General features: G+C 40.7%; 1 protein-coding gene across 1 annotated transcript; it reads left to right on the top strand.

Moving 5' to 3' along the window:
• The first annotated feature begins 4,033 nt into the window (after window positions 1-4,033).
• NRROS (negative regulator of reactive oxygen species) lies at window positions 4,034-12,442 on the top strand. The gene is made up of 3 exons (XM_070753192.1): window positions 4,034-4,875; window positions 8,008-8,116; window positions 10,082-12,442. The coding sequence occupies exons 2-3, from the start codon at window positions 8,021-8,023 to the stop codon at window positions 12,035-12,037; spliced, it is 2,052 nt and encodes a 683-aa protein (XP_070609293.1). The 5' UTR covers window positions 4,034-4,875; window positions 8,008-8,020; the 3' UTR covers window positions 12,038-12,442.
• The last annotated feature ends 13,817 nt before the right edge of the window (window positions 12,443-26,259 follow it).

Here is a 26,259-nt window from a genome sequence, read left to right as displayed (position 1 = left end):
GCAGAAGCAGAAAACAGGATGATGGCGCCTATGATGCTTCAAAGAGATCGTGCTTGATGGCGTGGCAGGCCTGGGTCACTGCCAGTTCTAGCGAACCAAGCCAGTAAGTTACCCTGTTTCTCCGAAAATAAGTCACCCCTGAAAGTAAGACATAGGAGAGGTTTCGTAGAATTGCGTAATATAAGGCATCCTCTGAAAGTAAGATGTAGGAGATGTTTTGTTTTGCAGCATTCCTGAACAGAATATATATAACGTATACAGTGAACCCTCGATCATCGCGAGGGTTCCGTTCCAGGACCCCACGCGATGATCGATTTTTAGCGAAGTAGCGGTGCGGAAGTAAAAACACCATCTGCGCTTGCGCAGATGGTGTTTTTGCTTCTACTGCCGCCCGCCCTTCGCCCGCCCACCCCGTTGCTCGCGCAACGGCTTCCCTGGGTGCCCGCTCGCTTGGGAACATCCCAGCTTCGCTCCCAGCTGGGGAGCGGATCTAGGGAGTCCCCACCGCGCGCGCGTTGCTGGGGAAAGCGCGCGCGCTTGGGAACATCCTAGCTTCGCTCCCAGCTGGGGAGCGGATCTAGGGAGTCCCCACCGCGCGCGCGTTGCTGGGGAAAGCGCGCGCGGCTGGGAACATCCTAGCTTCGCTCCCAGCTGGGGAGCGGATCTAGGGAGTCCCCACCGCGCGCGCGTTGCTGGGGAAAGCGCGCGCGGCTGGGAACATCCTAGCTTCGCTCCCAGCTGGGGAGCGGATCTAGGGAGTCCCCACCGTGCGCGCGTTGCTGGGGAAAGCGCGCGCGCTTGGGAACATCCCAGCTTCGCTCCCCAGCCGCGCGCGCTTTCCCCAGCAACGCGCGCGCGGTGGGGACTCCCTAGATCCGCTCCCCAGCTGGGAGCGAAGCTAGGATGTTCCCAGCCGCGCGCGCTTTCCCCAGCAACGCGCGCGCGGTGGGGACTCCCTAGATCCGCTTCCCAGCTGGGGAGCGGAGCTAGGCTGCCCCAAGCTCGCGCGCGCCGCCCGCCCGCCCACGCTGTTGCCGGCTCCGCTTCCCAGCTGGGAAGCGGAGCTAGGGTGCCCCAAGCTCTCGCTCCAGCCCACCGCCGCTGGGGTCTTACGGGGCAAGAGGGGGAAGACCCAGGGAAGCCTCTGCCTGGCGGGGAAACTCCACCATCTACGCATGTGGAAGGGCACGCATGCGCAGATGGTGGAGTTTACTTCCGGGTTGCAAACTAGCGAAATAGCCCTTTCGCGATCCTTGAGGACGCGAAACTCGAGGGTTCACTGTACTGTATTTGAAGAAAGTATAATTGTTGTACGTGGAAATAATGTTACGGTAGTAGTAAGAAATTCTGGATAGGATTCACAGTTTGGTTATGCTGGTTTCTGATGACAACTACTGTACAGTATATAATAAATGTTCGTGTCTTTTGTTCAGCAATAAATTTGAATTCTTCTTTATTGAGAAAAAATAAGACATCCCCTGAAAATAAGACGTAGCACATCTTTGGGAGCAAAAATTAATATGAGAAGCTGTCTTATTTTGGGGAAAACATGGTATCAGTTCTATAGAACCGGTCAGAACCAGGAAGACTCCACCTCTGGTTTGCTGGCTTGCTATTTTTTGTGCCACAGCTTCATTGTGCTGTATTGCATGTACAGAATGCTTGGATCTCCCCCCCATGGAATATTTTATTCTTCATATGCACTGTTTATCCTGTTCAAATATTATGGTTAACATAAGATTTATTATACCAGTCAGAAAGCCCCATCTGCAATTCCAGTTCAGAGCTGGTTGTGTTGCATGCATGTACGTATGCACAGGCAGCAAAAATGCACTGAAATCTCATGAGGGTCTGCGCACATGATATTTCGGTGATTTCTTTTGCTTCTGAGCAGATGGCGCCGCCGATAAGACTGCCACTGGAGTGGTCGCAGGCAAATTGCGCAATCTGGCGGCCACTACCTGTGCGCAGTCCGCCACCGCACCGTTAGCAACTCTCTACAGGTTCAGAGTTGGTTATAAAGCTTGATGGGCCAGGAAGGAGAAGTCAATTGCTGAGAGCCAATAACCATTTAGAATTCTCTCCATAAAAACTTGGGTGTGGTAATTTGAGATATATGGGCTGCTTTGGGGTGGGGGAGAAACAAATGTAACATAAAACTGAAAAAAAGTCTACTGTTTCAAAAGCACCAATGTAGTTCTTGTTTTATCTAGAAGACTACTTGTTCTCTTTCAACATATAATGTACATGAAATTGGGGTGACATTCAGGAAATTGGGACCAAATTCCCAATAACATAAATTGGTTGGAGTTTAATGAAATTGATAGTCAAACACATCTAAAGGATAATATCTGCTAATATATTTTGACTGAGAAATATCAGGGTTCGCACAGTGGTTAACAATTAAAAACTTTTTCTTTAGCAAAATATATACTTAAGAACGCCTCTACTTACAAACTTTTCTAGATAACCAAGTATATGCTTAAGAACGCCTCTACTTACAAACTTTTCTAGATAAAAACCAAATATATACTTAAGAACGCCTCTACTTACAAACTTTTCTAGATAAGAACCAAGTGTTCAAGATTTTTTTGCCTCTTCTCAAGAACCATTTTCCACTTACAAACCCGAGCCTCTGAAACTGTAACCAGAAAAGGCAGGGAGAAGCCTCCGTGGGGCCTCTCTAGGAATCTCCTGGGAGGAAACAGGGCCTCCACCCTCCCTGTGTTTTTTTCAGTCGCATGCATTATTTGCTGTTACATTGATTCCTATGGGAAAAATTACTTCTTTTTACAAACTTTTCTACTTAAGAACCTGGTCATGGAATTAATTAAGTTCGTAAGTAGAGGTACCACTGTATTTTTGTTTTGGTGGAAAAAGAAATTTAAAAATCTCTTATTGGATTCTCAATAGAAATTCTCAGCTTCACTTACTCCAGAATGTCATGGCATACTCAATTTTGGACACATTGAAGCTAACCCAAGTTACATCACTATTGCATGCCTTGCATTGGTTTTCAATATGCTTTTGAGTGCAATTCAAGGTGCTATTATGAAGCCCTGCATGACACAGAACCAGCTTACCTTTTGGACGGTCTATCGCCAAGGTTCTCTGCCAATCTCACCAGATCTGACAAAGCAAATTTGTTTGATAACTATGTAATCTTCTGAGACTGAAGAATCACAAAGCTTGTCCTATGGAACAACCCCCACACACACATACACATACACACCACACATCCCCCCCCACCCCTCTGCAAATTCTGAAGCCTCCCTCCCAACTCTCCTGGTTTTCTGCAAGGCTGTGAAGACCTGGCTTGCCCCCCAACCCTTCGATGGTGGGACAGAATGGTACATGAGCTAAATATTGATTTATTATATAGTGCCTTAATTAATGTATAATAATTTTTTAAAAAAATTAAATGTGACCTTTCTGTTTGGTTTATAGAGCTTATATACAAGTCTAATAAATTATTATTATTATTATTATTATTATTATTATTATTATTATTATTATTATTATTATACTGGATCATTGTTAGCTGTCCAGAGTTTGTTTGTAAGATAGGTAAGTGGGAAAGCATATTAATTTTCTAAATAAAATAAAATCAGTATGACTCAGAGACAATATTTTGGTAAAATTAGTTTTCATAAATACAATGATTTTTCTAGTCTGGCTTGAAAAAAAAAATCAATATCTTAATTTTTGACTTGGTTTTGATTAATATATTGTGCTATCCAGTTATTTTGGTATCTAAAACACAATTTATGGTTTAATATGATTGTGCAGCTAATTGAGCAAATCATGGCTTAATACAGCATGCAAATATAGCCACTGAAAAATAAGGAATGATTTATGGGTTTAGAGAAAGAGACAGACAGATCAAATCACTATTACATTGCTGGATGGCATTATCAAAAGTATGTGATTATAAGCAGTTCTTTTTGTACTAAAGTACAGCAATCTCCTGAAAATACCATCTAATAAGTTTCTTGGAACTGTAACAAAATTTCACCTTGATTATATTTTTCAGAATTTGATTCTGAATCAAATGGAAACAGAAGTGTCTTACGGTCATTTATAAAATGGTACAAGGTGTTATTTCCCATTAGTTAATTATCACAGATGTATTATTCATATGAACCTTCTACTAAGACTAGAATATTCTGGGCTTTCTTGAAGTTGTGTTCTCCAGAGGTTTGTGCTAATCAATCCCAGCCAGCATAGTTATCTCCATTGGAAGATGACAAATAACTTTAATCCAGTTTATCTGACAAGTAATCAATGCATCTGTAGGCTTATATATCTAGAGGGAATTCTGTAATTGTAGTTGACATATTTGAAGTACAGATTTGTAATCCAACATTGCTTTAGTTTGCAGAAGGTGATAGCAGTCCACTGGTATGAAACTAGATATAGTTGATAATGTTATTTCTTAATATCAATTTATTAATCTTTAGGTGGCACCAGGAATATTCGTTGATGTTATGATTTTTAAAAAGACCAAAACCTGAGCTCTGGCGTGACTAGAATCAGTGGAATTCAAGTAATAGCTTCACATTTACCCTGTACAATTTCCTTCCTTTCATTTCCCTTCTTCTTAGCTCCTTCTCATTTTCAAGTGACTTGCATACGCACAAACTTTCCATGTGCAACTGCTGAGCTTGGGTGGGGGAGGCTGAGTGAAGCAAATTGCAACTTGCTTTGGGATCCATGTGACCGTATTTCCTTCCGCAAAAACTATATTAATCTGATCTTAACTGAGTGCAAACAGCTTATTGTATTATCATTATCTTTTTGAGAAATACTGTGAGATAACAAGACAAGTGTTGGTACAGAATGAACCTCCCAGAACTGAATACGTTGCTCCAAACGGTGAGTTAACTCTGCATAATTTATCTTAACTTTTCATTTTACAGAGGGCTTTCCAATAACAATTAAAAACAATGTGCTGCATTATGATACATTCTGAAGTATACTGCTATCATTTGCAGACAGAAAAAAAGTCCATGATTGTGATACTGATGAACATTTCCCTAGTTGCTGTTAATTCATTCCTAATATCTACTCTACAACTTATGTATTCTGTTTCACGATAAGTTTTTATTTACTGAGAATAATCATTGATGTAGATAATTTTGTCATAAAAAGTTGTTCTGTAGGTTACCTAGATGGGTCCCTGAATTGTTCTTGAGAATGGACAAAGTCAGATTTATTCTGGGGGAAAGGAATCCTCAATCTGAGTATTGCATTGGCAGTTCTGTGTTAGCAAAAACTTCAGAAGAGAAGGATTTAGGGGTAGTGATTTCTGACAGTCTCAAAATGGGTGAGCAGTGTGGTCGGGCGGTAGGAAAAGCAAGTAGGATGCTTGGCTGCATAGCTAGAGGTATAACAAGCAGGAAGAGGAAGATTGTGATCCCCTTATATAGAGCGCTGGTGAGACCACATTTGGAGTACTGTGTTCAGTTCTGGAGACCTCACCTACAAAAAGATATTGACAAAATTGAACGGGTCCAAAGAGGAGCTACAAGAATGGTGGAAGGTCTTAAGCATAAAACATATCAGGAAAGACTTAATGAACTCAATCTGTATAGTCTGGAGGACAGAAGGAAAAGGGGGGACATGATCGAAACATTTAAATATGTTAAAGGGTTAAATAAGGTTCAGGAAGGAAGTGTTTTTAATAGGAAAGTGAACACAAGAACAAGGGGACACAATCTGAAGTTAGTTGGGGGGAAGATCAAAGGCAACATGAGAAATATATTATTTTACTGAAAGAGTAGCAGATCCTTGGAACAAACTTCCAGCAGACGTGGTTGGTAAATCCACAGTAACTGAATTTAAACATGCCTGGGATAAACACATATCCATTGTAAGATAAAATACAGGAAATAGTATAAGGGCAGACTAGATGGACCATGAGGTCTTTTTCTGCCGTCAGTCTTCTATGTTTCTATGTTTCTATTCTAAAGTGGGATATGTTGACTTCTCTGAGTAATTTAGAAGAATCAAATGTAGAAGAATTAATTGAGGAAGGCAGGACGCATGGCAGTTAAAGTCTGAGGTAAAAACCCTGGGCCAGGCGCTTACTTTCAGCCCAACCTTTCTCACGATGTCATTGGGTGGAAAAACAGAAAGAGGAAGCACAATGAACATTTCCTTGAATGCCTAAATGAAAGATGAAAATATAATACTAACAAACAAACAAACAAACAAACACAACAGCTAAGAATAAAAGCATTGGACAAGCAGTATGGGAGTTTACTTTGCTGGTAATTAGTAGAAGGGAAAAGAGAAACCCACCAGCCTATAAAAAGGACAGTTGGTAGCATCTTGTGAAGAGACATGTGTCACTCTAACAAACCGATGATATATAATTGATCAAACCCATGCAGAAGCCATTTTGTGAATGGATAGGGCTTTTCAGGAGTCATTTTATGAAAAAATGACCATATGTTTTCAACATTACAGTGTTCTGTAACTGAGAACGATAGGAGAAAAAGATAGCTGGTTGTCATGTCATGTCCAACAAATCATGATTGTAAAAACCTTAATGTAACATCAAGTATGATTTCAGTGAGTTCCATCAGCCAAAGTTCAATGTGACCTGATTGTGCTCTTATAATTTTCCCTCTTTATGGCTAAAAGTAACTTAAGGAATAGGGGAATTATGATTCAGAAATGACAGTGAAAAATTGTTAATTTCCACCCTGCTTCCTCCAGCAAACAAAGTTCTGTCTCTACAGATAATTTACAATGGAAAGAACAAATTTAGTTTTATTAAAAATTTCTGGCATCACATATATTTTGATTAAAAATGTCATGGAGAGGCAGTTTTTTTTTAGTTATTACTATAGTTATATATTCCACACTTTTACTTTCAACAAAAAGGTTTTGCAAATCTGCTTCATCAGAAATGATAGCATAAAATAAGCATGTGCAGATAGTCCTCATGGTACAACCACAGTTGAGCCTCAAATTTCACATTAAGTGAATTTTGCCCCATTTTACAATCTTTTTGCCATAGTTGTGAATCACTGCAGTTTTTAAGTTAGTTAAATGCCCATTGACTTCGCTTATCAGAATGTATCAAAAGGTTATCACATGATCCTGGGATATTGCAACCATCATAATACATGCCAATTGCCAAGCATCTGGATTTTAATCAGTGACCATGGGAATGCTGCAATGATCGTAAATGTGAAAAATGGTGATAAACTCCCTTTTTTCAGTGCCATTCAGTGCCAGCAGTCACTAAGTGAATGGCTTTAAGTGGAGAACTACCTGTACTACCAATCATCCACAGATATATAAATTTCAACACTCAGAAACAAGACCAACGGTGGCAGTGGCTACAGAGTTCTGGAAGGTAAATTCCAACCATAAGGACATTGCCTATATTAGGGAAGTCTTATGCAGATTGATATTGAAAAGAAGAGACTTTTTCAAATCTCCTTTAATTCTTATAAAATAACTAGTTTGATGTAGGTGCTGGCTTAGAAAGGTGCTGGCTTAGAAACCAGGACACTTCAAATTCTAAGGCACAGGAGCTACTGTAGCTGCATGATTTGGGGCAGTCACTTAGTCCAGGCTACGTCACCTGGTTGCCTTTGCAGGAAAAATAGAAGGACGGAGCATCACATATGCCACCTTAAGTTCTACAAGAAACATAGGATATAAATCAAATAAATGAATAGGCCGTCACATTTTACATTAAATGTCATAAATGCGAATGCAATCTGAAGCGGAATTTTAGAGGTGTCTATAGTAGCTTGCATGTATTTTGTAAAGAAAAATAATATTCACAATGAAAACCTAATAAATATTTGTAAGTACCGTAAATAGATATGAATACTGTATGAATATTCCTTTTGTCTGAATACATTTTAATAAAGTTTGGAATCGATGCTTTCTAGTGGGCAACCCAAAACTCTATACAGTAAATAAGAAAAGACAATACAAGTCTCTTAATTTTATTTTATTATTTTAATTTTGCTCTCTTTGCAGGAGTCCTGCTGAAATGGCATTAATTGCTGTGATTATCTTCATATGCATAGCTTTTCTGGATACAGGATGGGCAACAAAACCCACAACCTATCATAGTATTTGCAAACTAGTGAGTCTTCTGAAAATATGAAATAATTTTGGGATTTCTTGAAAAAAATGGGAAGAAGAGAGATCATTTATTTAAATGGTAGCTGCAGCAGCAGCGTATTAGTTCCAAGGGTTTGAACCAAATGCCAACATAAATCCAAAAATTAACCTAACATACTAGAATGTTCAACTGTTTTATTTATCCTTTCATATGGCAGATGTTTTTTAAAAAATACAGTTTCTTTATGATTTTAATTTTATATTTTTAGGGTGGAGTACAGAGAAGGGAAAGATTTCAACAAAAAAACCTGAAAGGCATCCGGTTCAGTGGTGGAATTAAAAAAAAATTATACTGGGCATGGCTTGGTAGGCGTGGCATGGCTTGGTGGGCGTGGCCGGGGAAGGATACTGTAAAATCTCCATTCCCACTCTATTCTAGGGGAAGGATACTGCAAAATCTCCATTCCCTCCAAATCAGCTAGGACCAGGGAGGCAGAGAATATCTGGGGGTGGGGTCAGTCAGAGGTGGTATTTACCAGTTCTCCAAACTACTCAAAATTTCTGCTACTGGTTCTCCGAACTACTCAAAATTTCTGCTACTGGTTCTCTGAACTACTCAAAATTTCCATTATTGGTTGTCCAGAACTTGTCAGAACCTGCTGAAACCCACCTATGATCTGGTTCCCTATTTCTTCTAGTTAGATAGATCATTATGGATATTCTCAATCATCCTGGTAAGGGTTGTCCCAAAGGTGCTTTTTCAAAAGGAAACTGGACTTTCTTTGTTTTTCCTTGAAAACGTTTCTTTCTCATCCAAGAAGCTTCTTCAGTTCTAGCTGAATGATGGAAAATGGAAGGTTTTATAACTAATTTATACAACTGAAGAGGTTCCTTGAATGAGAAGCGAAACATATTCAAGGAAAAACAAATCCGGTTGCTTTTTGAAAAAGCACCTTTGGGATTGATCCATCATTGTTTTTTCGTCACCATCCTAGTCCAATACAGAAGCAGCTGCTCTGCTGCTTTCTTATAATAGAATACATTGCGAAAATTATATTTTAATCTGAATTTTTTTTAAAAAAATCTAATGTATACGTTCATATTATAATGTACAGAGTGCTTAATATAATATAACATACTAATTAAATCCCTGATCCATCTTAATTTAGCCAACTCTCATAAGTAGAGACATCAGTTAATGTTGATGAGGCCAATCAGGCAAGGCTCACTTTTTCTGTTCTTATAACTTACCTATTACTGGTGGGATGGTTGCATATACTACAGTAAAGAGTCCCAATATGCTCAACTACCATCTGGTTTTCACATCTAAGGCTAGAATAGAACTGTCTCCTAGTTTCTATCCTAGTGCCTTAAGCCTAGACCAGGGGTAGGCAAAGTTGGCTCTTCTATGACATGTGGACTTCAACTCCCAGAATTCCTGAACCAGCATGATTGGATCAGGAATTCTGGGAGTTGAAGTCCACAAGTCATAGAAGAGCCAACTTTGCCTACCCCTGGCCTAGACCAAATTGTTCTAATATAAAAATGATGATGATGATGGTGATGATGATGATGATGATGATGATGATGATGATAATAATAATAATAATAATAATACAGTAATTTTCCATATTGTTCAAGGTTTGAACACAGTTTACATACAATAAGGCATAATATGGCAGGCTTCATTCAGCAAATTACTCCTTATTGTAAACTATATTTTCAACAGCCAAGTAACCTTGAACAATGTGGAAAAAATACTGTATTATTATTATAAATATTATTATTATTATGTATATTATCATATATTATCGTTATTGTTATTGTCATCATCATCTCTATGTAGGGACTAAACAGATGAGACCAAATTAAATATATTTCCTTCTAAATTGAATTATACAAGTATACATATGACATTGCAGTATGTTATAATATAGCATATCTTTAGTATCTGACCTCATCACTTCCTATATGTTTCTTGCCACAGAAAAAGAGAAGTGCAGATTGCAAAGGGAGGAGGCTGAGTTCTGTCGTAGAAGACTTGCCTGTTGGGATAGAGGAGCTCTTCCTGGATGCCAACATTCTACAAACTCTTTCAAATGCATCTTTCATACAATATCACGTCCTACAGAATCTCAGTTTGCATGCAAATGGGTTGGAACTCATTGAATCTGGGGCATTTTTTGGCATTAGGAATCTTAGTCTGCTAACGGTGTCAGACAATTCCCTCTCCCTCAATTATTCTGTAACAGCATCTGCTTTACGGACTTTGACCTACCTGAGGAAACTGGACCTCTCTGGAAACCAGCTTACTGAGCTTATGATGGGCAAATTGATCCAACATTTGTCTTCTCTAGAATCCTTGTCTTTAGCAAGGAATGCCATCATGAGGTTAGATGACTCTCACTTCAGAAATCTGCCCAATCTGCAACATCTGAATTTACAGCAAAACTATATATTTGAAATTGAGGCCGGGGCGTTTGAAGACATGCCAGCGCTGCAACAGCTTAACCTGGCCTACAACAACATACCTTGCATTGTGCAATTTGACCTGATGCAACTTCGGATGTTAAATGTTAGCAATAATCACATTGAATGGTTCTTGTCTGCAGAGAATAATGCTTCTTTTGAACTGGAAACACTAGATCTTTCCTACAACCAGCTTCTGTTCTTCCCACTACTGCCCAAGTTAAATAAATTGAAGACTTTGCTGCTGACACACAACCATATGAGTTTCTATAGCAAATTTTACAATGATTCAAGCAGCTCGGTTCAGCTATTATTCCTAGATGGCAATATCGTGAACATCACCAGCCAAGAACTTTGGGAAGAAAACAATCATAGCAATCTCTCTTCCTTAACATTTCTGGATATGAGCTGGAACGAGTTCTCTTATTTTCCAGACCACTTTTTTAAGGGGTTAATTTCCCTTCTTTATCTGAACCTCAGTCACAACTGCTTAAAGACACTGAACACAGAAGACAGGGAAATGCTAAATACTCTCATTGACCTGGATCTTAGCCACAACCGGCTTTCAAAGCTACAGATGAATTTGGGTTCTGAAGGCAGCTTAACCAATCTCAGAAAGTTTAATCTTAGTGCCAACAATCTACATGGCTTGCCACATCAATTCTTCATCTATGCAGGAAAAATCACTACAATTGACATCAGTAAAAACCCAATCCAAATCTGTTATCCATACGGTGCTACAAGCCCTGATTGTGTAACTTTTACTTATGCTAATTCCTTAAGGAACCTTGTATTGTCTAGCTGTAACCTAAGCATGTTGCCCTGCCATTTCTTTAAAGGGACTTCCCTCACATATTTAGATCTTTCTAATAATCCTAGTTTGCTTATTAGTGGCTTGGGAATGCTAAAAGATATCACTTCATCCATACAGGTACTCTATCTTAGAGATACCGGCCTCTCTGATGCAGGCACAAAGATGGACTTTTCTGCATTTCAGAAACTGGTAAATTTGGATGTGTCTGGAAACAGTTTGATGGACTTCCCAGAATCCTTAATAGACCTTAAACTTCATACTCTAGATCTCAGGATGAATTTCTACCATACCCTACCTCAATACTTCACAGAAAAGCAACTTGGAAAGAGTTTGCGTATGATCTACCTCAGTGGGAATCCTTATGACTGCTGCAAAATGGGTTGGTGGGATAGTCTGCAAAGCCATGGAACCATACACATTGGAGACATGACTGATATCACTTGTAATTACTCCTCCAGATTCATTAGTGCAACAAATATACCTGAATCCGTTCGTCATGACTGTAGGTGGCTAACAGCTAACATGGCTTTGTTGTATCTGGTGCTTATTCTTCCTACTTGTGTGACTCTGTTGTTTACTTTTATCATCGTCTTTTTAATTTACAGGGGGAAAATTCTTCAGATGCTAAAGAGCAGGCATAAGAAACCTAGCCCATACTGAAATTTGATGGCAGAAATAAGCAATCTAATCTAATAGCACTCAATAATATGCTTATAAGGTTACATTTGAGGTCACATATTTAGTTTGAATAAGCTGTAACTTGTAGTAATGGTTTACATGTCTAAAAATGACCAAATTTTATATCCAAGCACATAATTGGCAGTCAGTAAAACCATAAAATTGTAATATGGGTTACATTAATACTAGAAAGAAAAATCTTTATGGTCAAAAGTAATGTATATAAAAATTTATATTTTGAATAAACCACAACTTTTGAATAAATCCAACTCTACAGCTTTTGGGGCAAATTTTGGAACTTTGTACAATACTCTAATCTTCTTCAGATGTTGTGGTCAAGTTTTATTTTTGGGTTGTTTATAAATTTATAAATAAATATTTGAAAAATTATTGTTATCTTCAGTGTTTTGATTAGACAATGTATTTTTTTCTGAGAATGAGAAAATAGTTAAATGATTTTCCCTCTCAGATTAAATCACTACTCAAGAGAGAAGTGAACAGTGTTATTGTTGAATCATATATTAAGAATATGTATCTGACAGCATAGATCAGCAATGGCGAACCTATGGCACGGGTGCATGGAGCTATATCTGCTGGCATGCGAGCTGTTGCCCTAGCTCAGCTCCAATGTGCATGTGTGTGCCAGCCAGCTGATTTTTGGCTCACACAGAGGTTCTGGGATGGTGTTTTTGGCTTCCAGAGAGTCTCCGGAGGGATGGGAGAGGGCATTTTTACCCTCCCCTGGCTCTAGGGAAGCCTTTGGAGCCTGGGGAGGTCAAAACACGAGCCTACTGGGCCCATCAGAAGTTGGGAAAGAGGCAATTTCCACCCTCTAGAGGCCTCTGGGGGATGAGGGAAGCTGTTTTTGCCCTCCCCAGGCATTGAATTATGGGTGTGGGCACTCGCTCATGTGTGATACCGCGTACAGACGCTCTTTCGGCACCCGGGGGAAAAAAAGGTTCGCCATCACTGGCATAGATTCTGAAGAAAGAATGTTGATGATACTCGGCTTTCCATCTTCATCCCATATTGTCTGAATGATGCACGGAGGGTCTGTCTCAGTGCAAGGAGGATGAGAAGTGCCATAGACTTCTGTTATATCTAAGCAAGTCTGTGTGGCTCAGGGGTTTTGGATCTCCTGGTTACAGGGATCTCCCATTTTTGGTTCTGTATAGGATGGTGTTGCCCCAAACTGATTCAGTCCACTCTCTGGGTGTCATCTTGGATTCACAGCTCTTTCTTGAAGAGCAGCTGGCAACTGTGGATAGGAGGGCCTTAGCATAGCTTTGGGGTGTGAATTAGTTGTGCCTATTTTGGATTGGAGAGTCCTGCTCACGGTTATTCATACCCTCCGGACTGGACTACAGATAGTCCTTAATTCAGGTGCGGTTCAAGATACAGTTAGTCCTCAACTTACGTCCACAATTGAGCCCAGAATTTATGTTGTCAAAATTTATTCAGGGAATTTTGCACCATTTTTTGACTTTTCTTGCCACATTTGTTAAGGGAATAGAAACATAGAAACATAGAAGTCTGACAGCAGAAAAAGACCTCATGGTCCATCTAGTCTGCCCTTATACTATTTTCTGTATTTTATCTTAGGATGGATATATGTTTATCCCAGGCATGTTTAAATTCAGTTACTGTGGATTTATCTACCACATCTGCTGGAAGTTTGTTCCAAGGATCTACTACTCTTTCAGTAAAATAATATTTTCTCATGTTGCTTTTGATCTTTCCCCCAACTAACTTCAGGTTGTGTCCCCTTGTTCTTGTGTTCACTTTCCTATTAAAAACACTTCCCTCCTGGACCTTATTTAACCCTTTAATATATTTAAATGTTTCGATCATGTCCCCCCTTTTCCTTCTGTCCTCCAGACTATACAGGTTGAGTTCATGAAGTCTTTCCTGATACGTTTTATGCTTAAGACCTTCCACCATTCTTGTAGCCCGTCTTTGGACCCGTTCAATTTTGTCAATATCTTTTTGTAGGCGAGGTCTCCAGAACTGAACACAGTATTCCAAATGTGGTCTCACCAGCATTCTATATAGTGGGATCATAATCTCCCTCTTCCTGCTTGTTATACCTCTAGCTATGCAGCCAAGCATCCTACTTGCTTTCCCTACCGCCTGACTGCACTGTGCAGTTGTTAAAATTAGTAACACAGGTGTTAAGTGTTAAGTGAATCTGACTTTGTTGCAGAAGAGGCTTTCTCTTGACTTTGTTGATGATCATTTTGTGATGCTTGGCTACTATGTGTTTTTATTTTCATATTATGTGTTTATTTTATTTTATTTTATTTTATTTTATTTTATTTTATTGTCAGATGCCTAGATTCCTGTACGTGATTGGGAGGTTACATTAAATAAGTAAGTGAGTGAGTAAGTAAATAAATAAATATTCTTGGAGAGGGGCAACATATAAATCCAATAAATGAGTGCTGGTGCCTGGAGGCTGTTGGGGCCTGGATGGGTGTCAACAAACTCAAACTCAACCCAGACAAGACGGAGTGGCTGTGGGTCTTGCCTCCCAAGAAGGACAATTCCATCTGTCCGTCCATTACCCTGGGGGGAGAACTATTGACCCCCTCAGAGAGGGTCCACAACTTGGGCGTCCTCGATCCACAGCTGACATTGGAACATCATCTTTCGGCTGTGGCGATGGGGGTGTTTGCCCAGGTTCGCCTGGTGCACCAGTTGCGGCCCTATTTGGACAGGGAGTCATTGCTCACAGTCGCTCATACCCTCATCACCTCGAGGTTCGATTACTGCAACGCTCTCTACATGGGACTACCTTTGAAAAGTGTTCGGAAACTTCAGATCGTGCAGAATGCGGCCACGAGAGCCATCGTGGGGTTTCCTAGATTTGCCCACATTTCTGCAACACTCTGCGGCCTGCACTGGCTGCCGATCAGTTTCCAGTCACAATTCAAAGTGTTGGTAATGACCTTTAAAGCCCTACATGGCATTGGGCCAGAATACATCTGGAACCACCTTCTACTGCACGAATCCCAGCGGCCGATAAGGTCCCACAGAGTTGGCCTTCTCCGGGTCCCGTCGACCAAACAATGTCGTTTGGTGGGCCCCATGGGAAGAGCCTTCTCTGTGGTGGCCCCGGCCCTCTGGAATCAACTCTCCCCAGAGATTAGAACGGCCCCCACCCTCCTTGTCTTTTGCAAATTACTCAAGACCCACCTTTGTTGCCAGGCATGGGGGAGTTAGGATATTCCTTCCCCTAGGCCATTACAAGTTATGTATGGTATGTTTGTGTGTATGTTTGGTTTTTATAGTAGCGTTGTTTTATTAAATTGGATTGTTACATGTTGTTTTTTATCATTGTTGTTAGCCGCCCCGAGTCTGCGGAGAGGGGCGGCATACAAATCCAATAAATAAATAAATAAATCAAATAAGTAAATCAATCAATCAATCAAATAAATAAATAAATAAACAAACAAGCAAGCAAGCAAATCTGCAGCAATTGAATTAAAAGGTAGTCAAGAAAAATACGACAGAACTGCTTATAGTAAGGTTTGTCCCAGCTGAAAAATACTGTCATCTATATAGCCAAATGGGTTCATTGGGCAACCTGAATTCTGATTGACAAAACATCAATTTTCAAGGAAGTGCAAAACTTGCCTGATGAAGATTTTCAAGCAGATTTACAGTATACATGTTTTCTGTGAGACTCTTCCTATTGTGCTGTAATGCCAGCAGTTGGTGTTGTGGCAAAGAGTTAAACTACCATTGTTTGAGGAAAGCAAATAAGCTTTCGGTAAACGTGGGTCTTTGAGGCCTTCATGTGGTAGAGATTTCCTTGCAGGAAAACCACATGCTGAGTAAACCTCAACTCTTATTCTGATGAATACACACATCCTGAAGATGCGTAGATGCATCTTAGTTCATCTTTTATTTCTGAAATCTGGGGTCATGTTTCTTATTACTAAGAAATAAGTCTCAGCAAAAAGAAAAGAGAACAATTTATGACGTTTTTTCTTGACTTTGTCCATTTCTTAGTAACTGAAATAATGCAACTGAAAAGTAATTATTATTCTTCAGAATAATACTGGTTTTTTTCCCTTGTAAAACAGCTGTGCAAATTTTTTATGCCGTATATAGGAACAAGAAAGATTAACTGTTTGCTTTTGGTTCGAGTAAAACCAACTTTAGTTCTTGGAGAAGAATATTACAAAGCTAATGGTGTGTGATATGGCAATTGAGGAGTGGAATATTACACAAATTATATTTACCTAATAAGAATATTATAAAATCAAAGGTGGTGGGCAAAGAATGACAGGATAGTATTATATGCCTTCTGCAAACATATTTATAATGCAGTATTATACTTTTGTTAACCCAATCAGCTTTTAAACGTCTTAGATTACTATTATTGAAAACTGTACTTATAGAAGTATGCTATAGTACAATTAATTAATTAATTATAGTACAATTAATTTCATTTTATGTATGGTTTGTATGAGATGTATGATTGTTTTTTATATTTTAAATGGTTTTAATTATTGGATTTGTACTGTTTTGTTGTTGTGAGCCGCCCCGAGTCTTCGGAGAGGGGCGGCATACAAATTTTAATAATAATAATAATAATAATAATAATAATAATAATAATAATAATAATAACAATTCAATTAAATATAGTCCATGAAGTCTGTACAGTGATCCCCCGCTCGTTGCGAGGGTTCCGTTCCAGGACCCCCCGCAACGAGCGGGTTTTCGCGAAGTAGCGCTGCGGAAGTAAAAACACCATCTGCGCATGTGCAGATGGTGTTTTTAACTTCCGCAGCGCTAGCGAGGAGCCGAAGATTGGGGGCGGCGTGGCTGTTTTAAAACGTCGCCGGCGGCATGGGGGGCTTCCTAGCAGCCCCCCAAACCCGGGTTGGGGGTCCGGGGGGTGCTGGCAAGCCCCCCATGCCGGTGGCGACGTTTTAAAACAGCCGCGCCGCCCCAATCTTCGGCTCCTCGCTAGCGGGCAGGCAGGCGGCGGACAAGCCGTTCGCTGGCGCTCGCTCTCGCCGCTTTCGAGCTGAGTCCTGAAGCGAATTCGCTTCAGGACTCAGCTCGAAAGCGGCGAGAGCTAGCGCCAGCGAACGGCTTGTCCGTGCTCGCTCTCGCCGCTTTCGAGCTGAGTCCTGAAGCGAATTCGCTTCAGGACTCAGCTCGAAAGCGGCGAGAATGAACGGTGTGGGCGGGCGAAGGGCGGGCGGCAGCGAGGAGTTTGCGTGGGCGGTGGGGAAACTCCTTGCTGATGCCCGCTGCTCGCCCTCCCGCCAGCAAGAGGGGGAAGACCCAGGGAAGCCGCCCAGCAGCTGATCTGCCGGGCGCCATCTACGCATGCGTGCCCATAGAAAAAAGGGCACGCATGCGCAGATGGTGTTTTGACTTCCGGGTTGAAAAATCGCAAATTACCCTGTTCGCAATGGTCGGGGACGCAATAACCGGGGGATCACTGTATACCCATTTTTTAGCAGTAAGCAGAGGATACTTCACAAGAAACAATAGTTGTATTTAATGGAAGAGAACAACACTTACTGTATTTTCTCAGAGTGTAAGATGCACCTTTTTTCCCCCTAAAAGAGGCTGGTAATTTGGATGTGTCTTATACTCTGAATGTAGCTTCCTCCCCCCCCAACCCTAACTACTGTAACTGCTAATGATCTTCCCAGCTCTTACCTTGCAGACTCTTTCATTGTTTCTCTCTGCGAAGAATGTTTTCCAAGCCCTAAATCTTTGCAGGGTCTTTTTCATTGCTCTAACTTGCTCCAAATAAGTTTCTTTCCAGCCATAACCAGGTTCTAACAATGTTCCCAGCTCTTACTGGATTGCAAGCTCTTTCATTGTTACTCTCTCTGAATAAAGTTTTTTAAAGCCCTAACCAGGGGATGAAATAATGTGCTGAAGCTGACTAGACTAAGGATGCTAGCTAGATGAATATCTGGTAAGCAGATTCTTTTCCTTATTTTCGGTGCGTTTTATACTCTGAAAAACATGGTATATAAAACTGACTTGGGCCTTCAGTTTTTAGCTTCCAAAATCTTCCAAGGGAGAATCGCAGAGGAGACCAAGGCTGCTACCGGGGACCATAAAGCTCCCCCCTTAGACCATAATGCTTATCATAAGAAGAAGGGGTTGAGATAGAGGCTGGCTGTGACCATTGTTTTTGAACAGTTTCTATAAAAAAATGTGAAGCAGGAATAACCTCCTTCTCCTGTACTGGTACAGAAAATAGGCCTTCTGTAGGGTCAGACCCAACCAATGAAGGCACCCGAGTGTTCACTGCTCCCATATTGGCTGTTAGTTTAGCCTTATATAAAAGGGTCTTAAACAAAGCTTGATTTACAAGGCCTTTAAAGACTGGTTGGTCAGGTATTAAACTTTCATCCTCTGACAAATCCATATCAGTGAAGAACCCTTCAGCCACCACCGACCCTAAACCCTGGGCTGATGAGTGTGGTGAATATTCAGGTCTAAGATCGACCCAATTATCCTGAGTGATGACCTGACTGTCTAGGGAAACCCATCTGTGTTGCAGCCTATAGTTATGTCCTGTATGCCGGATGAAATTATATTCCTGATGTCTGAGGGAGTTCCCTGGGAGTCAGTGTTCCCTCTAATTTTTTTTTGGGGTGGGCGGAAAAGTATAGTGTCTGAGCAGCAGTCCCTTTGGGACTGGGTGGCACAGAAATATTATATAAATAAATAAACAAACAAACAAATAAAAAACCCACCCTGTTTTTCCTCAGAGAATTTCAAAATAAAATACTGTACTGTGTGTCTATAACAGTGAGCTCATAATAGGGCAACTCTATCAATATCAAAATGCCACTTAAATAATTGAGCTAGTTTCAAACTAGATTTTGATTTTCTTTCTCTCTTCCTTACTCCCATTCTTTTTCTTTCTCTTTTCCTTCCTCTCTTTTTTCTATCTGTTTCTCTCTCTTCCTCTCTCTCTCCTTCCCTCTCACTCTTTCCCTCTCGGCTTCTGGGCAGGTTTGGAAAACTCTGAGTTGATTATGATTTTTAAGTGAGCGATTGCTCACTGCTCAGCTTAAAGGGAACTATGCTGGGAGTTGACCCTCCCCTGTGTGGAGCCCCAAGTGTAGTAGGGGTGAAGGTAGCCGAAGAGATTGTCTTCTAGGTGGGATCAGATGGAGAAGAATAACTCCCTGATCTGCCACTCCTTGACGCTCTATAAATATACCAGTGATTCTTGTGTCCTGAGGACAGGTAATATGGTCTGGGGACCAATTCTGCACAGCTCCAGGGGGAGAAACATATAGATTCTAGACCCCCCCCTTTTGTCAGGTTACTATAGGTGTTTTGGCCAACTCCAGTTGATGCTGGGCTTTGACGAATTCCTTTTCGAGAGCTCTGAGGAGGCACTCAGCAAACTTAAGTGCAGCTGAGGAGGCCTTAATGGTACTTGATTTCTTTGGGGAAATTTTAGCAGTAATTTCCTTGGACGGGGCCCTTCCATCTCACCACCAACCAAGATAGATGGCATCTTTCCTGCAAATGTAGAGGGTCTAGAAGCCATGATGATCTTTGTTTTGGATGAATTCCAATATATGGAGGATTTTGGTCCAGTTCACACCGATGCTGACACCTGATCCCAGGTGTTCTATTGCAACTCTCCAATGGAGAAATACCCCTGAGGATATTAACTCCTATATCTCAGTTCAAACTGGAGAGATAGTCAGGCAAAAGGGAGTAATACCCGAGGGTACCAACTCCTGAATAGCCTTGTAAAGGCTGTTTTGAAATATAAAGGGTGATGCTAGTCACCCAGAGCCCTGGGGACTCACACATTCACCACTAGTAATGGGCCTATTTGTAAGAACAAAGCTTGCAGATTGGAACTGTTGGAATTGCTGCCAGAAAGTCACTGTTTGTGGGGGGAAATGGTGCAATAGCGAGACTCCTCCCTTGCTCAGCCAGTCAGCAAACCAAATCTAGATGCTGCAGTTTATAAATGTTGGGCCATGTGTTCTGGTGTGAAAATTGGGTGCTCAGAATGGCGGCAAACAATTAGCTGATCTGTCTCAGCAGCTCCACTAGTTAAATTATGGCCGGGAGGATTCCCTGTCAGCAGGAACAGCTGAGCTAATAATCAGTAACCTCCTGAGGACAGTAACTTTGGCTGTCTTAACAAGCATGGATTATAGCCCACGGAAGGCAGAGACTCCAATTTGGCAGTCACTATTAACCTTGATTCGCCTTCTCGGCACCTCTGGCAATGAATACAGCTAGGAAGCAAGCCGCTCCCAACACCTCACAGCTGATACAACCCCCCCCCTCGGTATAGCGTTCAGGTCAGGGACTCCTATTGCTATCCGTATCTGATACACTTGCACCTGGACTGAGAATCATTGTTGATAAGGGATTTATTTATTTATTTTATTTATTTATTAGATTTGTATGCCGCCCCTCTCCGAAGACTCGGGGCGGCTCACAACAGTAATAAAAACAATATAGCAGTGGAACAAATCTAATATTAAAAAACATATAAAACCCTATCATTATTTAAAAAAACCCAAACAGCACATTCATACCAAACATAAAACAAAGTATTAAAAAAAAAAGGCTGGGGGAAAGGTGTCTCAACTCCCCCATGCCTGGCAGTATAAGTGAGTCTTGAGTAGTTTACGAAAAACAGGGAGGGTGGGGGCAGTTCTAATCTCCAGGAGGAGTTGGTTCCAGAGGGCCGGGGCCGCCACAGAGAAGGCTCTTCCCCTGGGGCCCGCCAAACGACATTGTTTAGTCAACAGGACCCGGAGAAGGACAACTCTGTGGGACCTTATTGGTCGCTGGGATTCATGTGGTAGCAGGCGGTTCTGGAGGTACTCTGGTCCAATGCCATGTAGGGCTTTAAAGGTCATGACCAACACTTTGAATTGTGACCGGAAACTGATTGGCAGCCAATGCAAGCCACGGAGTATTGAAGAAACGTGGGTGAATCTTGGAAGCCCCACGATGGCTCTTGCGGCTGCGTTCTGCACGTTCTGAAGTTTTCGAACACTTTTCAAAGCCCCATGTAGACAGTGTTGCAGTAATCGAACCTTGAGGTGATGCGGGCATGAGCGACTGTGAGCAATGACTCCCTGTCCAAATAGGGCCGCAACTGGTGTACCAGGTGAACCTGTGCAAACGCCCTCCTCGCCACAGCCAAAAGATGATGTTCCAATGTTCCAATCCTGTGGATCGAGGAGGACGCCCAAGTTGTGAACCCTCTCTGAGGGGGTCAGTAGTTTCCCCCCCCCCAGGGTAATGGACGGACAGATGGAATTGTCCTTGGGAGGCAAGACCCATAGCCACTCCGTCTTGTCTGGGTTGAGTTTGAGTTTGTTGACACCCAATCAGGCTCCAACAGTCTCCAGGCACCGGCACATCACTTCCACTGCTTCGTTGACTGGACATGGGATGGAGATGTATAACTGAGGACAATAAATTTATATGTTCCTTTATTTCGACTGGGTTAAAAGAACTGAAGTAGATCAGAGCCGGTGGAACAGAAGAGGCATGACCATGTCTATTTTTAACTCAGTCTCTTAGCAACAATAAAAGTTAATCTTCCATACTTGGACTCTCCAAGCAGCGCACAGGGGAATGAAGGCTTCTTATTGTAGAGATGGGATGGGTTTATTATTTGCATTGTCACATTTGAGTCATATCATTTGAGTCTTGTGCATTAATGCCTAACACTATTAACTCTTTATATCCCTTACATTTTGTTACAGTTCTTTAGTTTCACGAACAAACTATATACAATTGTTCACATGTGTTTTGCACAGAGATAACATTCACCAAATTAAATCATTTTTGCATTTGGCTAATCTCAAAGAGCTGTTTCCAGATTTCAATTTCTTTTGTTCTCAGTGGTTTTTGTATTTGGTCTTTCTTAAATGCAGCAGCTGCTTTCTATCACAGTGTTACTACTGTTTTATAGATACTGCATATCTAGAATATCTGAGTCCAGTACTAACAAAGAGAAACATATAATAGCCGGGGTGGCGCAGCAGATAGAGTGCTGTACTGCAGGCCACTGAAGTTGACTTGTAGATCTGAAGGTCAGCGATTCAAATCTCATCACCGGCTCAAGGTTGACTCAGCCTTCCATCCTTCCGATGGGTAAAATGAGGACCCGGATTGTGGGGGCAATAGCCTAGCTCTGCTTGAAAAAGTGCTATTGCTAACATGTTGTAAGCCGCCCTGAGTCTAAGGAGAAGGGTGGCATGAAAAATCAATCAATCAAACAAACAAACAAACAAACAAACAAACAAACAAACAAACAATAAGGTGGCTGGACTTAACTCTGCATTACATCATAAATGTATTTGTTTGGATGTTGGCTTACTTTATCCAGTCACTGTAGTTTGCAAATTATGTGCAAAACATTCAGTTGTGGTTTATTCAATGTCTACATGCAATCATGTAAAGTCATACTTTGTTTAAGTAAGACTTTACATGATTGCTTGTAGACATTTTGAGTGTTTCAACGATAATAGTGTTATAAAATTAAACTTTTAAGCACTTCAAAGCAGGACCAAATTGGCATAATTCCCATTAAATTTACCTCAGATAAAGTTGTAGTTTTCTTCAAACAATTTAAAAAATATTTCCAGTAATGTATGTATTATAATTACTGCTGTATTCTAAGACTCCTGTTTACAAGTTTACAATAAACGATCAGAATCAATAACACATGTACCTAGTACCAATATGATTGATAAAATTATGAATTGAAATACCCATTGTTTAGAAACAGTTTTTACAATGAATTAAAATTTCTGCAAAAGAGTGCTGTCTTATCTGCTTCACTGAAGGTTGTCAGAGAGGGGACCATATAGGGAGGGTAATATATGGAGCTATATTCCTGATTATCATCACCATATATCTAATACCTCACCTGGAACCAATATATGCTTCATATAGACAATAATAATAAAAAAGGATAGTGTTAAATCTTACTTTATTCCAAATGGGAGAAAATGCAGTCAAATGTGCAGAAAAAAAATAAATTTCAGTTAAATTTCAGCTGAAGATTAAAGCACATGCTTTAGCGGAGATCCATTTTGTAAAAGATGTTTGATTATCCCACTAAACAGGGGCTGATCAACTAATATATATTTTGCAATATCAGGAATTGTTGATATTTATTAGAAAAAATATTTTATCAGATCAAGAAAATGTCACTAAAATGTATTTATTTTTATTTTTTTAGACATCAGAACATATAATTCTTAAGGATAATACAATATAGTCCCAAATTGCTCTATATCACAAACTGTTGTGATACATAACATAGAAATTCTTTTTAAGTGCAAAAATTTGCCTCAGATTTTTAAATGAGAAAACACTGCCCTCTGGAGAACAAATGCTAGATTTAAAAAAAAACATAGAAACATAGAAGACAGAAGAAATTGAATACATATAATTACTGAGAAGACAGTTGCTAAATACTTATGTAAATAATCTGCAAATATATATATTTATATGCCCATAGTATTTAACTCCCAACTCTTTTTTAAATAGGATCCATTCAGTTATAACAAGTCATTAAAAAAAACTGTTAACATGTAAGATAGCTGAGAATTCTATGGATCAAATTTTGGATAAAAATAGTTTTTTTCCATCTAAGTACAGTATTTTAGCCATATCTGAAGGCATGTGAGGTGTTGCCTTATATCAGCTCCAGCCCACATGCATGGTTTTCTGATTTTCGGCCTTTTTTGCAGCCATTTTTTGTCGCCCCCAAGGTTCGGGAAAGCTTCCAGAAGCCCGGGGACAGTGAAAAACGACCCAACGGCCCAACCAGAAGTTTGTCTCCAAACTTCCATTTGGCCTGTTGGCCCTTTTTCACTCTACTCAGGCTTCAGGAATCTTTCCTGAAACCTGGAGAGAGCAAAAAATATCCCAACGGGCTACCAGAAGTCCAGAGACTTCAGTGAGGCCTGTGGGCATGTACAAATGGGGGATTGTGTGCATGCAGGGCGGCAGCACACATCCACAGGGGGGAGGGCATTGCATTATGATTGTGGACACACACACACACACACATGCTATAGAAACATAGAAGTCTGACGGCAGAAAAAGACTTCATGGTCCATCTAGTCTGCCCTTATACTATTTTCTGTATTTTATCTTAGGATGGATATATGTTTATCCCAGGCATGTTTAAATTCAGTTACTGTGGATTTGCCAACCACGTCTGCTGGAAGTTTGTTCCAAGGATCTATTACTCTTTCAGTAAAATAATATTTTCTCATGTTGCTTTTGATCTTTCCCCCAACTACTGTAACTTCAGATTGTGTCCCCTTGTTCTTGTGTTCACGTTCCTATTAAAAACACTTCCCTCCTGGACCTTATTTAACCCTTATTTAACCCTTTAACATATTTAAATGTTTCGATCATGTCCCCCCTTTTCCTTCTGTCCTACAGACCAGTGATTTTCAACCTTTTTTGAGCCGCGGCACATTTTTTACATTTACAAAATCCTGGGGTACACCACCAACCAAAATGACATAAAATGACACTCTAACACGGTACATATTGTACATATAGTTAATAATATAGTATATCACCCTCTGCAGGGCCTCTTATAAAAAGAAAAAGGTCAAATATCTATATACACCATCCGGATAGATATAACCAGCTGAGGCTGAGGCTTCATCTAGTGGTGGCAACATTTACCTCCAGTCCTGACCAGGATTAGAAATTGGGACCATGGGGAGGAGCAGCAGTTTCAACTACTCGCCATGGTCACACAATGACAAGTGTGCGGCAGTCCAAGTGGGAAACTTCCTGGGTGTGGATGAGAGGCGGAGTGCTATTGGTTCATTGCTAGTGTTTGGGATGAATCCTAGAAGGTGATTGGTCAGTGAGCGTTCCCTGTGCCTCCACTCTTCCTGTCGCTGATAGCTGGAGTGATTGTGAGGGGAATGTTTATGTTTGGATGCAGGCGGCTGGCAGCAGGCTGGATAAATGGCCTTCATGGACCATATCCGGCACGCAGGCTGTATTTTGGGGACCCATGTTTAATTTCCCCACGGCACACCTGACCATGTCTCACGGCACACTAGTGTGCCGCGGCACACTGGTTGAAAAACACTGCTCCAGACTATACAGATTGAGTTCATTAAGTCTTTCCTGATACGTTTTATGCTTAAGACCTTCCACCATTCTTATAGCCCGTCTTTCGACCCGTTCAATTTTGTCAATATCTTTTTCTAGGTGAGGTCTCCAGAACTGAACACAGTATTCCAAATGTGGTCTCACCAGCACTCTATACAGCGGGATCATAATCTCCCTCTTCCTGCTTGTTATACCTCTAGCTATGCAGCCAAGCATCCTACTTGCTTTCCCTACCATCTGACTGCACTGTTCATCCATTTTGAGACTGTCAGAAATCACTACATCTCACACATGCGCACCTGAGCAAAAACAGGTTTGCCATCACTGATCTAGCAGCTAGCCTCAAAGTATTCACATTACAGAAGGAAGTTGGTGGATGTGCTCACTTCATTTCTGCCAACATAGGGAACTGCTAGGGCAAACAACTAAAAATGTTTTTTTTCCTTGGATAAATTCTCTGACATGAATGTAGTTTTAGTAATGGAAACTACTTTTAAAATACCAAAAGGATCCTTCAAAAAGTTACTTTTGAGGTCCAATAATGCTTTAATGAGATGTTCTTTCTATTAAGTGAAAATTGTAATTAAAGAATCCTATATGTCCCGAAATGGCCTGTTTCTTCTTCACTTTAAGGTGTGGATGAGGAATTGGTAATGGTGGAAACTTACTGAATATCAATCTCAGAATGAAATTTCAACATCTCAAAAGCAAAATTTTATGCGGGAGGTGGAAAAATAAGGTTTAAGAATAAATTAATTTTTAAACTGATTGTAGTCTTCTGAGGTTACTGTGGACATTTCCTTTATTTAGAAAATTCCTGGTTGAGGAAGCCTTTTTATATCTGGAGTTCTCACAATAGATTGTTTATTATTAGAGTTGAAAGGGACCTTACAGGTCATCTAGTCCAACCTCCTGCTCAAGCAGGAGACCCTACACCCCCCCCCCCCAGTCATGTGGCAGTCCAATATCTTTTTCAACGTGTTGAGTGTTAGGATATTCACAACCTCCGTTGGCAGGTCGTTCCATTGGTTGATCACCCTCACTGTCACGAAGTTCTTCCT

Source organism: Erythrolamprus reginae, chromosome 5 (genome assembly GCF_031021105.1).
Source record: "Erythrolamprus reginae isolate rEryReg1 chromosome 5, rEryReg1.hap1, whole genome shotgun sequence".
Lineage (NCBI taxonomy): Eukaryota > Metazoa > Chordata > Lepidosauria > Squamata > Dipsadidae > Erythrolamprus > Erythrolamprus reginae.
This window is presented reverse-complemented; position numbering and strand designations above follow the sequence as displayed.

Excerpts from the sequence above, each read along its gene's own strand:
- NRROS (XM_070753192.1), top strand. The coding sequence starts at position 8,021 with ATGGCATTAATTGCTGTGATTATCTTCATATGCATAGCTTTTCTGGAT. Across the intron at positions 8,117-10,081 it reads ATCATAGTATTTGCAAACTA|AAAAAGAGAAGTGCAGATTG; the intron begins GTGAGTCTTCTG and ends TTCTTGCCACAG.